We start from the raw sequence: 16,956 nt of genomic DNA on the forward strand, positions 1-16,956 counted from the left end.
TGGAACTAGTTAAGAAAATAATGGTAAATCCAAACGAAAAGGCAGCAATGCAGCTATAAGGTGAAAAGGAGCGATCACCACAGATCCTATAAACATTAAAAGAAAAACAAGGGGCGCCTGGGTGGCTCAGTCGGTTAAGAGTCCGACTTCGGCTCAGGTCGTGATCTCATGGTTCGCGGGTACGAGCCCGGCGTCGGGCTCTGTGCTGTCAGCTCAGAGCCTGAAGTCTGCTTCAGATTCTGTGTCTCCCTCTCTCTGTCCCTTCCATACTCACGCTCTGTCTCTCAAAAATAAATAAACATTGAAAAAAAATTAAAAAAAAAAAAGGAAAAACGAGAGGATATCTTGAAAACTTTAAGCCAACAAACTCCACACTTCAGATGAAATGGGCAACTTTCTTTAAAAGTACAACTTACCAAAGCTGATAGAAGCAGAAAAATAGGAAGAGTTCTTTGTCTCACGAAACTGTTATCTAAATCCTTTCCAAAAAGAAGCCTCCAGGCTGAGATGAATTCTAACAAACTATTTAAGAAAGCAGTAACAGTAACGTTATACTAATTTTTTTGTCAAATAGAGACAAAAAACATTTTCCAAACAATATGAAGCCAGCATAACCCTAACACCAAAACCTGACAAAGACACTGCAAGAAAGGAAAAAATTCAGACCATTATGAATACAAACATAACCATCTCCAAAAATGATTAGCAAAATGATTTAATAATATATAACAAAGGATAATATATCTAGACCAAGTTGGGTGTATCCCAGGATACAAGACTGGCTTAGCACTCAAAAATTAATGTAATTCACCAACAGAACAAAGGGAGACAACCATAACAGAATCTTTCATTAAGTGCATAAAACGTATTTAACAGGGCGCCTGGGTGGCTCAGTCAGTTAAGCAACTGACTTCGGCTCAGGTCATGATCTCACAGTTCGTGGGTTCGAGCCCCACATCGGGCTCTGTGCTGACAGCTCAGAGCCTGGAGCCTGCTTCAGATTCTGTATCTCCCTCTCTCTCGGCCCCTCCCCCACTTGTGCTCTGTCTCTCTCTCTCTCTCAAAAATAAATAAAATGTAAAAAAAAAAAAAAAAAGTATTTAACAAATGTAAAATCGATTCATGATAAAAACTCTCAATACAAACAACCTCAAGCTGTATGATAAGCATCATAACAAACATCTGTAACCAGGAGCTAAGGAAATACTCAGGAAGCCAAGGCCCCACAAAGGCACTAATGTGGCCTCTTGCAAGCTGAGTGGGAGTTCCTAACGGGAATGAACCCTCCAGCTACAGAAAACCACTCATACAAAGGCACAAAGAAAGAATCCAACCTCTCTGGGCAATAGTGAGCATTCAGTGTGCCCAAAGCAAAGGTCTGGAGAGGTCAGGTATTCTGCACAGCCTCGCTGGCAAGGAAAAGCCACGGAAAATTTCACAACTGGCAATGTATGTGATCAGGTTCATGGTTTTCAAGTCACCCCCTTTTCTGTAATCCTTACTCGTTTTCCTCTTCACCTTGTCTTGCTCTTTTGGCCAGATGCTCATCTTCCAATTCTGTTAGATCCTTAGGTTCTTTCTCACTGGCAATTACGCTAAATACTGAAACAAAGAAATAGTCGTGAGCTAAAGCAATTCTTTAACTTCATTAATAATTCAGCTCTAACACTAAAAGACTCACCTTTTTCTACCTGAATCCTAAAAGCATTTCTTTTTCTTCGACCATAGTCTATACTGAAAAACAGAACAAGAAGCTTAGTACAATGGTCTCCACCAACATTTTCCCGTTAAAACCAATCTAAATTGATCCCATTAATTTGCATGAATATATAACTGTCACTGAATTCACACCGACCATAAGCTTATTTTTGAGTAACTTCTGAGTTTACATTTTCCCTACTGTAATTTTTTTTGGTTAGAGACGGGGTTACAGCATCAGAAACCCCGGTAGCTTGTACTGGAGGAGAGGGGAAGGATGAAATGAAGGAAGGTGGCTGGACTTCTGGGATTCTACAGGAGAGGGGCCATCCAGCTGTAGACATGTGTTATCCTTCCAGAAAAGGGATGAACGCCTCAGAAGGAAGCTCAGAGGTTGGCAGGGTTTCCACCACCACCATCGGCCCAGGGGGCACGGGCCCGGGGAGCGGCATGGGCCCGGGGAGCGGCACGGTCTCCTCGGTTCCAAAGGGCAGGGCAGGGCGGCCATCCTAGTGGGCCCACAGGACAGAGCACTGAAGCAAATTAATCCAATACGACTGGTATTGTAATCAGGGTAAGAGGGGTACATGACTTTTATCTTATTCTATCCTATTCTATTCTATTTTGAGAGAGTAAGTGCAAGCTGGAGAGGGGAAGAGAGAGAAGAGGAGAAAGAATCCCGAGCAGGCCCCAAAGTACCAGCACAGAGACTGACACGGGGCTCAATCCCATGAACCACGAGATCATGATCTGAGCCAAAATCAAGAGTTGGACACTTAACTGACTGAGCCACCCAGGCACCCCAGAATAAGAGGGGCGCCTGACTCTGGATCTTAGGGTTGTGAGTCTGAGCCCCACTTTGGGTATGGAGATTACTTAAAAATAAAATATTTTTTTTTTTCCTTTTTTTTTTTTTTAATTTTTATTTTTTTAAGTTTATTTATTTTTGACAGAGACAAACTGTGAGCATGAGCTGGGGAGGGACAAAGAGAGAGGGAGACACAGAATCCGAAGCAGGCTCCAGGCTTCCAGCTGGCAGTGCAGAGCCCGACGCCGGGCTCGTACTCACAAAGTGTGAGATCATGACCTGGGCCGAAGTCGGACGTTTAACCGACTGAGCCACCCAGGCGCCCCTAAAAATAAAATCTTAAAAAAATAGTAACACAAGAAGAGATTAGAATACAGACAGACACACAAAGGAAAGACCATGTTAGGACACAGGGAGAAGATAGCCATCTGCAATGCAAGGAGAGACAGTGACCATTAACTTCTAGCATTCACAACTGTGAGGACTTAAACTTCTGTTGTTTAAGCTCCCCAGCCTCTGATACTTTTTTATGGCAATCCTAGCAAACTAATATACTGAGAAGAAAAAACAGGAGACTTTGAAATATACAAAGTGGTAATAATTAATGGAGGGACCTATCAGGAGGGGTGGGATTCGAGACACAAGAGAAAAACGGAATCTTTAGTAGGAAGCCTAGAGATGTTTCAAAGTAGCCAGGAGGCTCAGGCAGACCATGCCTACTGGTTTTAATCCTTTAATGAGATACGAGAAGAGGCCACACTGCTGACCAGTCTGGAAGGTACTGAAAGAGAAGCAGCAGCCATTGCCCTTAGTAACAAGGACAGCACGTTGCACATAACAGGTACCTGATAAATCTTTGTATAACTGAATTCTGAACCTATGGACTGGTGAACTAATGCCAGCAGCGATAATATCAACTGAAAATTTGGGCGAGATGGAAACTCAAGATGGTAGGAAAGAAAGGCAAGAATCTGGAGACTACATCTCTTTACCTGTACATTCTTTGTAAATCAGATGCTAAAACTCCAGTGTCCACATATTTGCCACATCTGTTACTGGTGAGGTACTGAAACAGAAAATACAACAAATATTCAACACTCAATCTTTCAAACTCAGATTTTAATCAGAGATTGAGCTACTCAAACATGTTATGCTGTAATGTAAATTCGTTATTAAGCGTATCAAAAACACAAATAAAAATTACCAAATAATTGTCAAGTCTGGAACCAGAGAATTTAATTAACATTATTAATCACTATGATGACACAATAGCAACAATTAGAATAGCTGTAAGATAGTGAGTGCTTACTGTATCCTAAATTCCCAAATACCCCAGAACAAAGCACTAAACTCACAAGGGCATCAAAGGCTATTTTGAGTTTAAGGGAACATATAACATTTGCCACCCGTCCAACACTGCAGGGACTTCCAGCCTGAGAAAATTCATGGTTTCAATATTAAATCACCTTTTGATGGTGTCAATTTTTACAAAACTGGGTTTTTAGCCGTTGCTGTAAGTAAATCCCATGCAAAAATGAATGTGGAACAGGAAATGAGAACGGCAGGGTCAATCTGATCCAATAGGCATACAAATCCCATTCGTGTGATCAGTTAAGAATGAAATACAACTATGTTAATTTTCCTTCCATTTTTACATGTTATTTTTTCAAAAAGCTACTAAGTTATTTGGACTATATAGTCACTAAGTGGCTTGAATGTAACTACCTAATAAACAGACCTAGCAGGTATTACTTTTGGGCTGGAGGCACCAGGAAAAACTCCCAAGAAACTTGGTGCGCCTTGCACCTGCTGCATCACATAGTCTTTCAGCAGCACTCACAATCCTATGAGGTGGATGTTAGTCTTCCCAATTTATAGATGGGAAAGTTTAAGAGCCTTTAAAAGGCTAATTACTTGGGAGCTCGTAAATTACAGGGCCAGATTTCAAACCAGAATGTCTGTCAGCTTCCACGTGTCCAGGCTTCCTGGTTATCCCGTCAAGGGATGCCTGCCTTCATACCGCAGCTTCTTCCCAAGAACCCCTAATGGTCTTGGCACAAATGCCTCCAGTGACAAGAGACTAGACACACAAAGCAGGACCGTTCCCGCGAACCTTCCCCTCCTCTGGACTCCTATCGCGTGTAGTCACTTGCTACAATTAATGTTGGATTACACATATTTGTGTACATCTCATCTCCACAAGCAAACAGTTCCTTGACGGCAACAGAAATAACAGCTAAATTTGGGGGTGGTTACGCAGCAACATGTACTTACACCCTTGTTAATAGGAGACAAACGCACTACGTGTGGGGAGAGGACTACAGTCTACCGCTAAGTGAACAGAGCAAGCAGAACCAACGCGGATGAGCCCGTCCGTGTGAATAAAATCTAGGCTTACGTATAAACTCTCCATGCTGACCTCTACAGACATGAAGATGAAAGCAAGTCATTTTCTTTTACACCCTCCGTCCCTTCTATTTTAAACCGCAAGAACCTAGTGTTTTTATAATGAACCCAAGTAATAACAATAGGCGAAAACTGAGAATGTGAAGTGGTGAAGACTAAGAAGGGCCACTGGATCCAGCCATCAGGAGTCACTGCTGAGACACCTCCCGAATAAAGAGATGCAGCAGGGGGTGGAACATCCAAAGCCAGCTGAGAGCTCCCAGAGCGAAGGTCAGTGTGGTCAGGACAGTGGAAGCAGGCAGGACAGCCAGGGACACAAGGGCAGGGAGGAGACGGGGGCCAGAACGTGGCAGGCTCCGTAGGAGGGGTTTTCTTCAGCCACTGTGGGAGTCCACCGGAGCTCTGTGAGTGCGGCCCTGCAAGCTCTCTTTAAAGGGACCTCCCTGGCGGCCCTAACGAAGGACAGACCTTATATAAAACCAGAATCACAGAGCTCACCTAGGGGGCTACTGTCATAGTCTAATGAAGAGATGGCAGTTTGGGGGCACCTGGGTGGCTCAGTGGGCCAAGCCTCTGACTCCTGATCTCGGCTCAGGTCGTGATCTCACGGAACTGTGAGCTCGAGCCCCACATCAGGCTCTGTGTGGACAGTGGAACCTGCACGGGATTCTCTCTCTCTCTCCCTCTCTCTGCCCCTCTTCTGCTCTCTCCCTCTCAGACTAAATAAAATAAACGCTAAAAAAAGAAGAGAGACAGAAAGAGAGATGGTGGTTTGGGCACAGATGGTTGGAGGTGGAGATGGAAAGGAGTGGCTGGGTTTGGAGTATACAAATAAATTGCTAATTAATTGGTTATAGAAGCTAAACAGGGACATCTGAGTGGCTCAGTCTGTTGACTGCCCAACTCTTGATTTCGGCTCAGGTCATGATCCTAGGGTCATGGGATGGAGTCCCAGGTCAGGCTGGGGCTGAGCACGGAGCCTGCTTAATATTCTCTCTCTCTCCTTCTTTGCATCCTGCCCCCTGCTCACGCACTCTTTTCTCTCCTTCTAAAATTTAAAAAAAAAAAAAAAAAAAAAAAAAAAGAACGTGAAACAAAGGAGTAATAATGGTTGTTAAGATTTTTGGCCCCGACAATGTGTCATTTACTGATACAGAGAACATTAAGAAAGGACAGGTTTGGAGAGAACACAAAAAAATTCAGTGTGGATATGTTGGTGGAGGCACCGGTCAGACACTCAGGAGGAAATGTTTAGTGGGCAGCTGGGTGTTCAAGATAAAATCCACACTGGGGACATAACTCTAGGAATATATAGATAGTATTTTCTTAAAAAAAAAAAAAATTTAATGGTTATCTTTTTTTTTTTTTTAACGTTTTATTTATTTTTGAGACAGAGAGAGACAGAGCATGAACGGGGGAGGGGCAGAGAGAGAGGGAGACACAGAATCGGAAGCAGGCTCCAGGCTCTGAGAATGGTTATTTATCTTTGACAGAGAGTGAGAGAGTGCACATGCGCGGGTGGGGCAGCAAGAGAGGGAGACACAGATCCCAAGCTGAGCTGTCAGCACAGAGCCCCACGCGGGGCTCGAACTCACGAACCGTGAGATCATGACCTGAGCTGAAGTCGAGGCTCAACCGACTGAGCCCCCCAGGCACCTCTATAGGTAGTATTTAAAGTGGGGCGCCTGGGGGGGCTCAGTCGATTGAGCCTCGACTTCAGCTCAGGTCATGATCTCACGGTTCGTGAGTTCGAGCCCCGCGTGGGGCTCTGTGCTCACAGCTCAGAACCTGGAGCTGCTTCGGATTCTGTGTCTGCCTCTCTGCCCCTCCCATGCTCGTGCTCTGTCTCTCAATAATAAATAAAATAATAAAGTGAATATGTCTTCATTTAATTTATAACTATGTTTGTATTGAACTTCGTGTTTATAGTATTTTTAGTGAATAGGTAGTGTTTTTGGGTTTTAGATTGGATGAAATCCCCCAGGAAGTAGGTAAGAGGACAGAGAAACAGCACAGGGACTCAAGCCACTTCCAACATTTAGAATTTGGTGGAAGAAACTGATCCGCAAAGGAGGAGGCAGCGCTGGCAAATTAAAGAAAAACAAAGTATACATTCCTCCCCCGCCTCCCCGCCCCCCCCCCCCCAAGTGCAAAGTGAAGGAACGGGCCCTCTCCTCCTACGAGTGTCTGCAGACTGCGTCTGCAAGGCATTCAGCACACAGACTGTCTACCCAGGGCTACAAAAGTGACAAATCCTAGGCAGGGCACCTGGGGGGCTCAGGCCGCTAAGCGACTGACTTTGGCTGGGGTCACGATCTCACGGTTCGTGGGATCCAGCCTCGCATTAGGCTCTACGCTGACAGTGCAGAGCCTGGTGGGATTCTCTCTCCCTCTCTCGCTCTCCCTCAAAATAGGTGAATTCAAACTTAAAACAAGAAAACCAGATGCAAAGGACCTATTACAACGTCAAACCCACTCCAAACACCGGCCCCTGTCCTGGCTCCTCAGGGTCCGCACCCGCCTGGTCCCCGGCTCCTCAGGGTCTACACCCGCCCGGTCCCCAGCTCCTCAGCGTCCGCCCCGTCCCCGTTCCCCGGCAGCCCCGCCGCGGCGGGAGGGCTGCCCGCACCCCGTCCAGGACCCGGGCCGCGGCGGGCGGCTGGCCCAGGCGCCGCCGAGAAGGGGCCGCGCCCGATACCCACCTGCACGACTCGCTGCTTCAGCCTGTTGTCCACGAACCTCGCGGGCCGGGGCTTCATCGCGCGTCCGGGAGGCCGCAGCCAGGACGCTGGGCTCCACGGGCACCGGGATCCTCACCGGGCTGCCCTCGGCGATCGCCGGGCAGGCCGCTCCGCCTTCTCCCGCCCGCCCGCCGCCCGGGCCGTGCCCCCGGCGCTGTACCTTCGCTGTCCCACCGCGAGGGAGGAGAACGCCACCGAGGACGAGGAGACCTGCCCACACCCGGGACTTTCCGGGCGGCCTACCCTGCAGGCTTGTCCGGCGGGCCCTGGATGCCAAGGACCCCTTTTGAACACGCTCAACTTTATTGTTCCCCGCTGCGCGGACACGGGCGCGTGGCGGCTGCTGGGGCTTCCGGCGAGCGTCTTGCGTCTTTCCGCTCGCGCGTCGGGGTCGCACAGCAGCCTGCGCGAGGCCGCCTTGGTCCTGGCTGCAACCTTAGCAAACCCCGAACCTGGGGCGCCTGGGTCGGTGAAGGCGGGATGAACCCGCAGGGAGGCCCCCTGCGGGCCCGGCGGGTGTGCGCGGGGGGGGGGGGGGCGGCGTCCGCCACCTTCGGAAACCTGGCTGTCTTGCCCGATTTTCCACCTCCGGTTTGTCTAGCACGTCGAGTGCAGGACTACAGCTTGACCTAGAAGCTGCCCAGAATTTTGGTAAACGTCCGTATTTGCCCGTAAAGTTTTATGCAGTTAAAGAGACACAAACGGACAGCGTTCACACACACTCGCTCGCAGTTATCGGCTTTCGTTTCCGTTTGCTTGCTTGGTTAATCGCGTGTTGAGGCTGGGGTGGGGGAGATGGAATCAGAAGGCTGTGAGACGTGAACACATGACTCTTCTTACTCAAGGTACCGCAGGGTAATTTTTCCCTGGGAAGTGCAGATCACGTGGCTGCCCTTTTCAGTGGTCCTTATCCATATAGATGCTCACGCTGGTATTCAAAACTTTGGTTGACTTGGCTCCGCCTTCATTCCTCACTTCTTCACTGTGTGTGCACCCTGCTTGCAGCTAAGCAGCATTGCCTGCGTTTACGAGTCAGTACTGAGCACCTGCTATGTCCCAGGCACTGGGTTCAGCTATGAAGAAACAAGAGATTCCTGCTGCTCCGAGGCTTCCGGTTGTCTTGGAAGGTAACGCTAATAGACACGTTGATCACACGCAGCTCTTTGCTCTCACCGACATCTCCGCTGGTCTATCATGCCCTTCCTGGCCAGTCTATGACTTGTAGATTCCTAACTAACCATCTCCCTTTCAGCCTTTCCAGATACTTCCCTTCGTTACAATCTCCACCCAGGGAACCCTCCTCTCACTGAACAAAAATTTAGAGTGCCTCCCAGTTCCGGTCCCTGCCCTGCCCTTGAGTCTTGTGGGGAAAAGCAAAAGAATTACGATTATACCTTTTTACAATATCTTTTTTTATGATTAGGTTACTTATGTACTTGATTATATTAAGCTTTAGGGAAGATTTCATACAGTAAATAACACAAATACAGTCAACGCCCAGTAACTTTTTAAACGTAATTTAATTCTGTGCATGTGAAATGTATCACACAGAAAAAAGCAGGCTAAAGGGCCCAGCAGCATCACACTGCATACAAAGCAGCATGGTTTGTAGTCTGTAATTTGTCATAGAATACTATTCTACATTTAGGGCTGGCTTCATGGGTGCATGACCTGTGCATGCACAGGTGCCCCTATATGTGTTGTTTTTTTTTAAATGTTTTGCTTAGGGGTGCCTGGGTGGCCCAGTCGGTTAAATGTCCGACTTCGGCTCAGGTTATGATCTCACAGCTCATGGGTTCGAGCCCTGCATCCGGCTCTGTGCTGATAAGTTAGAGCCTGGAGCCTGCTTCGGGGTCTGTGTCTCCTTCTCTCTCCGCCCCTTCCCCGCTCGTGCTCTCTCTCTCTCTCTCAAAAATAAATAAACATTAAAAAAAAATATTTTGCTTAGGGGTGCCTGGGTGGCTCTGTCGGTTAAGTGTCTGACTCTTGATTTCAGTTTAGGTCATGATCTCACGGTTTAGGCTCTGCGTTGACAGTGTGGAGTCTGCTTAGAATTCTCTTTCCCTCCCTGCCCTCCCTCACTCTCTCGTGCTCACACACACTCTCTCTCAAATACATAAACTTAAATATTTTGCTGGGGCACCTGGGTGGCTCTGTCGGTTAAGCGTCTGACTCTTCATTTTGGCTCATGTCATGATCTCATGGTTCGTGGGTCAAGCCCTGTATTGGGCTGCACGCTCACAGTGTGGAGCCTGCTTGGGATTCTCTCTCTCCCCCTCTCTCTGCCCCTTCCCCGCTCTCTCTCTCTCTCTCTCAAAATAAATAAACTGTGTGGAAACCAATTTGCCAATAAAGTTCATGTTAAAAAAAATAATAAAAATAAATAAACTTAAAAAATGTATTTTGCTGAATGTAATAGTATTCACAGTATTTCATCGTTAAAAGCATTAAACATTTAAAATATATGATATGAAATGCACCATCTTTGATAATTATTTTTTTGACCATCTTTTTGTCAACCCTAATTTAATTAAGAAATTTAATACCCTAAACACTAGAATTTTAGGCTTTTTAAAAATGTTTGTATGGCTGTCAAAGGAAGGTATTACTTTTTTTTTTTTTAATTTTTTTTTTTTTCAACGTTTATTTATTTTTGGGACAGAGAGAGACAGAGCATGAACGGGGGAGGGGCAGAGAGAGAGGGAGACACAGAATCGGAAGCAGGTCCAGGCTCTGAGCCATCAGCCCAGAGCCTGACGCGGGGCTCGAACTCACGGACCGCGAGATCGTGACCTGGCTGAAGTCGGACGCTTAACCGACTGCGCCACCCAGGCGCCCCAGGAAGGTACTACTTTTAAGCAATATAGTAGTTCTCATTGATCCTAATCAAAGGATTTCTTTCTTCTTTTCTTGGAAATACAATTGACACACAGTGTTTCCACCTTGGAATTCTTAAAACTTTTTGAACAAGTAGCCTGTTATTTTAATATTGCACTGGGAAAGGGGCACCTGGGTGGCTCAGTCGGCTAAGAATCCGACGGCTCAGGCCATGATCTAACAGTTTGTGAGTTTGAACCCTGCATCGGGCTCTGTGCTGACAGCTCAGTGCCTGGGGCCTGCTTTGGATTCTGTGTCTCCCTTTCTCTGCGCCCTTCCCCCACTCATGCTCTGTCTCTCTCACATATAAATAAACATTTAAAAAATTAAAAAAAAAATATTGCACTGGGAAAGTTTGCAAATTATGTGACCCCTACAGACCTGAAGTACTTTTCCACAATGCCTACTTCTTAAGGGCAAGCATTATGTTTTTCACCATCTTACTACATCAGGCGCAGCAGGCAGTAATTGAAAATAAGTTAATACTAGGTATTGATGATGGTATGCTTGAACATTTTCCAGTGGATTTCCTGCTAGTAATTATTTCTCTGAAGACAACTTCCATCAATTCTAGTGTTCAGATTAAATAGTATCCTACATCTAAACCAAAAAGATGACTGAGTAGTAACCCGAGTGCATACGATCTCAAGAACTTCCTGCAGTAATTGGAATGTCCTCCAACCCCACCTAGTGGTACTGGCACATGTCACCTTCTGTGCTTCACGCCTTGGCCCTCCCAAACTTTGTATCTCACTGGCAGCCTAATTGTGCTTTATAATTTGGGTGATCTATATCCTGACTTAGGATAGTCCCGATTTCTACCTCTTGATCCAGCATGGTTATTAATAGTGTAGCAATTGGTGGAAATACATGAAAATCTCCCAAACGAGAACAGGCAAAGACTATTCAGAACTTGGCAATAGCAGGGGAGGCCACCACCATCACTTGCATTCTGGCAGAGACTCAAAGGGACGCGGAGGGGTGGGGAAGCTTTGTGGCTGAGACAGGGACGGCGTCCGGGGTGCCCTGGTTGGAGGCTGTTGGCCTGGGGAAGCTGCAGGAGGGTGTATAGAAGCAGGGCATCCTACGTGATTAGGGGCGTGGACTCGGCTCTTTCCGGTTGGTCCTAAAGTTGGGAGTGGGGACGAAAACCAGGGAAGCTGTCAGTTATTAATGGAGTCCTGGCCATGTGGGGCCAGTTGTTAATAGGATTTATTGTTTGGCCTCCTGGATTATTTGTTAGATTAATGGTCTGGCGTTTCTATCAGCCAGACTACTGGCTTCCTGGGTTGGATGCTGCAGGTTGTAAGGCAGAGTTCTGTTGGATTGATTCATTGATTGATTGATTGATATTTATTTAGAGATGATTTATATTTATTTAGAGAGTGCAAGTGAGAGCAGGGCAGACAGAGAAGAAGAAAGAGAGTCCCAAGAAGGCTCCACGCTGTCAGCGCAGAGCTTGATGTGGGGCTCAAACTCACAAACCGTGAGATCGTGACCAAGAGGTGGATGCTTAACTGACTGAGCCACCCAAGCGCCCCCAGAGTTTTGCTTTTATATATAGCCTGGCTATTGTTCATTTGTATATTGGGTTTCTCACCTGATATCTCAGAAAGTTCCAGCTTGTACAGTACATTACGTGGTCACCCCATGTATGATAGCCTGCTTGCTGGAAGCTAGAGACTGAGTCTGTATCCTTGCTTTCTCAGGTTAAGGAAAAAACTTTTGGGGGCCCCTGGGGGGCTCAGTCTGCTGAGCGTCACATCTTCAGCTCAGGTCATGATCTCATGGTTCATGAGTTGGAGCCCTGCATCAGGCTCTGAGCTGACAGCACGGAGCCTGCTTGGGATTCTCAATCTCTCCCTCTCCCTCTGTTCTCTCCTGCTCGTGTGCTTTGTTTCTCAAAATAAATAGACTTAAAAAAATAAAAACAAAAGGAAAAAAACTTTGATTTCTTTTATCTGATAAAGGCTAGTAATTCTTTTAACATAAAATTTTCCCTCCTTTGAGATGATTGCCTCTAATTTTAAAAGTTTTTTAAAATTAATTTTTTTTAACACTTATTTATTTTTGAGAGACAGAGCATGAGAGGGAGACACAGAATCCGAAGCAGGCTCCAGGCTCTGAGCTGTCAGCACAGAGCCCGATGTGGGGCTTGAAACCATGAACTGAGATATCATGCCTTGAGCTAAAGTTGGACACTCAACCGACTGAACCACCCACGCACCTTTCATGTCCCTAATTTTAACTAAAATTAAAATAATACTTTGAGCTGACATTTTGTGTATTAAATCCACAAATGTTTGTCATCTACTCTCTGCTGGGTCTGTGCTATAGTGAGGCTACAATGACTGTCAAACAGATTATGGTCCTGAAGCTTAATGTTCCAGGGAGAGGGGCAGGCCCCAGACTGGCAAACAGTAAATGTATAGGTAGAATGATAAGAAATAGGGGCGCCTGGGTGGCTCAGCCAGTTAAGCGTCTAATTCTTGATTTCGGCTCAGGTCATGATCTCACGGTTCGTGGGCTCGAGCCCCACGTCAGGCTCTGTGCTGACAGCGTGGAGCCTGCTTGGGATTCTCTCTCTGTCTCTCTCTCTGCCCTTTCCCTCTGCCCTTTGCGTGCTCACGCAAAAGCTCGCTCTCTGTCTCTCAAGAAATAAACATTAAAAAAAACAAATAGTGAGAACTAGCAAGGCTTTCACAGCCCCTGGAATGGTCCCTTTGGAAGAAGGTGTTGGATGCATGATTGTCGGGAAAGTGAATGAACGGGCTGAAGTAATTAACAGTGTACTCGGGTGTCCACAGTAAGAGGGCACCTGCTTCTGTCCAAGCGGCCAGGGGAAAACTGTGAGAACGTGACAGTTAAGGACCTCTGGGAGGGCAGAGACTGGTTGTGTTGGAAGTTTCTGGTCGAGAGAGTGAGCATAGGTCCTAACACCTCTGCCTGTTCCAGGAACGGAGAGAAAAAGTAGACTGACTTATTGCTTAAAGCACCGTTACTTGAAGTTTCTGTCAGAATCAACATGAATTTGAGCCAATGTAGGTTATTCGGAGGAGTTTCCGAAGTTGAGTCCAAGATGAATATGGAGGGACAAATGGCCAGAAAGAGCCCATTTCCTGAAGGAGAACTCAGCACCTGCTCTCTCTTTTTTTTTTTTAATTTTTAAAAAAATGTTTATTCATTTTTGAGAGAGAGACAGAGAGCATGAGCGGGGGAGGGGCACAGAGAGGGGGAGACACAGAATCAGAAGCAGGCTCCGGGCTCCGAGCTGTCAGCACAGAGCCCGACACGGGGCTCGAACCCATGAACTGTGAGATCATGACCTGAGCCGAAGTCGGGCACTCAACCGACTGAGCCCCCCAGGCGCCCCCGCCTGCTCTTTTTTAAAAAACTCTATTGAGGGGTCACGTATGATGAATGCATCTGTTTTAAGTGCATAATTCCGTTATTTTCAAAACGGAGGTAAAATTTATATAACCCAAAATTCTCCGTTGTAACTATCTTACACTGTGAGATTCAGTGGCTTTAGGGCGTTAGCTCAAGAACGGTTTCCTCGGCCCAAAAAGAAGCCCCGCGCCGTGTCCCTCCCAATGCCTCCCTTTCCCCTCCCTGGAAAGCACCGAGCTTCTCTCTGTCTCTATGGATTTCCCTGTCCTGGACGTTCATTTCAATGGAGCCACATGATACGTGACCTTTTGTGTCTGGCTTCTTCCACTTAGCGCAGTGTTTCCAAGGCTTATCCGGCTTGTAGCGAATGTTCGTCCTTCGCTCCTTATGGTTGAATAATATCCCACCGAGTGGACAGATCACATTTGATTTATCAGTTCATCAGTTGATTGACATTAGGATTAGTTCCTCTCTTTAGCTCTTAAGAATAATATGCTGGAACGTTTCTGTACAGGTTTTTCTGTGAATACCTCGTTTTAGTGCTTTCGGGTACATATCTAATGGAGATTGGTGGGTCATTGGTGATTGAATGTGTACCTTTTTGTTTTTTGTTTTTTGTTTTTTTTTTAATTTTTTTTTCAACGTTTATTTATTTTTGGGACAGAGAGAGACAGAGCATGAACGGGGGAGGGGCAGAGAGAGAGGGAGACACAGAATCGGAAGCAGGCTCCAGGCTCTGAGCCATCAGCCCGGAGCCTGACGCGGGGCTCGAACTCACGGACCGCGAGATCGTGACCTGGCTGAAGTCGGACGCTTAACCGACTGTGCCACCCAGGCGCCCGAATGTGTACCTTTTTGAACAGTGACCCAACCGTTCTCCACGGTAGCTGCACTGTTTTACATTCCCACCAGCACTGCCTGAGGTTCTGGTTTCTCTGAATCCTCCCCAAAACTTGTTTTCTGTCTTTTTTGTTTTTTAGCGAGAGCCATTTATGAAACGATATTTCATTGTGATTAAAAAAATTATTTTTTAATGTTTATTTATTTTTGAGAGAGACAGAGCACGAGCAGGGGAGGGGCAGAGAGAGAGGGAGACACAGAATCTGAAGCAGGCTCCAGGCTCCGAGCTGTCAGCACAGAGCCCGACGCAGGGCTTGAACTCATGAACCGTGAGATCATGACCGGAGCCGAAGTCAGATGCCTAACCAACTGAGCCACCCAGATGCCCCATACCACATTGTAAATCCATTAATCCACCAGTGGACATTTGGATTGTTTCCTCTTCTCTGCTATCGTGAACAACACTGCAGTGAACATGGGTGTGCAAATATTTCTTTAAGATCTTGCTTTCAGTTCTTTTGAATATATACCCAGAAGTGGGATTGCTGGATCGCATGGTAATTCTACTTTTAAGTTTTTGAGGAACCTCCATACTGTTTTTCATAGAGGCTGCACCAATTTAAATTCCTATCAACAGCACACAAGGGTTCCAATTTCTTCACATCGTCACCAACAGTTGTTATTTTCTGGGGTTTGGTGGGATGTTTTTTTTTTTTTTGTTTTTGTTTCTGTTTTTTTGATAGTGGCCAACCTTAGGGGTATGAGGTGATATCTCATTATGGTTTTGATTTCCTGAGTCTGATAATTAATGATGTTGAGCACACTTTTCATCTGTTTGTTAGCTGTTTGTATATATTCGGAAAAATATGTTTGAATCCCTGCCAATTTTGTAATGGGGTTATTTTTGTTATTGTTGTTGAGTTGTAGAATTCTTTATTCTTGTTAACTCCTTATCAGATACATGATTTCAAATATTCTCCTACTCTGTAGATTGCCTTTTTGCTCTCTCAGCAGTTTCCATGGATGCACAGTTTTTGTGGTGTTTTTTTTTTTTTTTAATTTATGATGCACAGAAGTTTTTTAAGTTTGATGTAGTTCTGTCCATTTTTGCTTTTGTTGTCTGTGCTTTTGGTGTTATATACAAGAAGTCATTGTCAAATCCAATGTCATGAAGTCTTCTTCTTAGACTATGTAATTTCAGTTAATGTATCTTCAAGTTTGCTGATTATTTTTTTGCCTGATCACACCTTCTAGTGAATTTTTCATTCCAACTCCTTACTTAAATTCTATTGGGTTCCTTCTGTTGAAATCAGTGTGTGTCCTTCAACTTTGATTTTTTTTTTTTTTCAGAATTGCCGTAGCTATTATAAGTTCTTTGTCTTACCATATAATTTTTATAATAGCTTGACATTTCCTTTGAAGAAATCCTGCTGTGATCTTGATTGGTTTTGTGTCGAATCTGTAGATCCATTTTGGAAGAATTGACATTTTAACAACTTCGACTCTTCTAAGCCATGAACATGGTATATCTATTTTAGGTCTTCTTTGATATATTTCATTAGTGTTTAATAGTTATCACGTACAGATATTGGAGATATTTGATCAGATTTATCCCTAAATATTTCATGCCTTTTGGTGATACTGTAAGTATTACTATTTTAAAATTTTGATTTCTGTTAGTGGGTAATAGAAAAATGCAGTTGATTTTTGTGTATTGATTTTGTGTTCTCCAACCTGGTTATAAAGACAATCTATATGGACTGAATTGATTTCCTCTTTTCTAGTCCATATGTATTTTTTTCTTCTTTTGTGCTAAGCAGACAGCAGAGATGTACAACTGAACACAGCAAGATTAAGCGAGTGTCCTCACATGAAACCCCAGCTCCATTTCCTCATTTTTCCTTCTCAGAAATCTGGCAAGTTTGGCTTGTACTCTTCTAAGCAAGAGTTTGGATTCTTTTCTGGACTAACCGAAGGGCTCTAGGGAACAGACACACATTTGAGGAGGTGAGGGTCAACCACTGACCGAGTAGCTGACCACTGATCAACACACAGTGAAACCTACTAGTCAACCAGCCCTGCCCATCCACACTGAGCTCCCAACCACCTTTTTTGCATTTTTATTTTTTATCTTATTTTTAAAATTTTTTTAATGTTTATTTATTTTTGAGAGAGAGAGCACAAGTTGGGGAGGGA

The 16,956-nt window shown here is 45.3% G+C and overlaps 1 protein-coding gene across 5 annotated transcripts in view; it reads right to left on the reverse strand.

Annotated features, from left to right (window-relative positions):
- NVL (nuclear VCP like) overlaps positions 1-7,955 on the reverse strand; it is a 90,901-nt gene extending 82,946 nt beyond the window's left edge. Inside the window, exons 1-4 of one of the 5 annotated variants that reach the window (XM_043568734.1) lie at positions 7,615-7,955; positions 3,499-3,572; positions 1,682-1,734; positions 1,503-1,602 (exon numbers count right to left, since the gene is read on the reverse strand). In XM_043568734.1, coding sequence (XP_043424669.1) covers positions 1,503-1,602; positions 1,682-1,734; positions 3,499-3,572; positions 7,615-7,671 — 284 coding nt within the window. In that variant the 5' untranslated portion in view covers positions 7,672-7,955. Of the gene's footprint in view, positions 1-1,502; positions 1,603-1,681; positions 1,735-3,498; positions 3,573-7,614 lie in introns of those variants that run through there. The other 4 variants (XM_043568737.1, XM_043568736.1, XM_043568735.1 and 1 more) reach the window with 4 other exon arrangements.
- Positions 7,956-16,956: the final 9,001 nt, after the last annotated feature.

The sequence above is a fragment of the Prionailurus bengalensis genome, chromosome E4 (genome assembly GCF_016509475.1).
Source record: "Prionailurus bengalensis isolate Pbe53 chromosome E4, Fcat_Pben_1.1_paternal_pri, whole genome shotgun sequence".
NCBI lineage: Eukaryota > Metazoa > Chordata > Mammalia > Carnivora > Felidae > Prionailurus > Prionailurus bengalensis.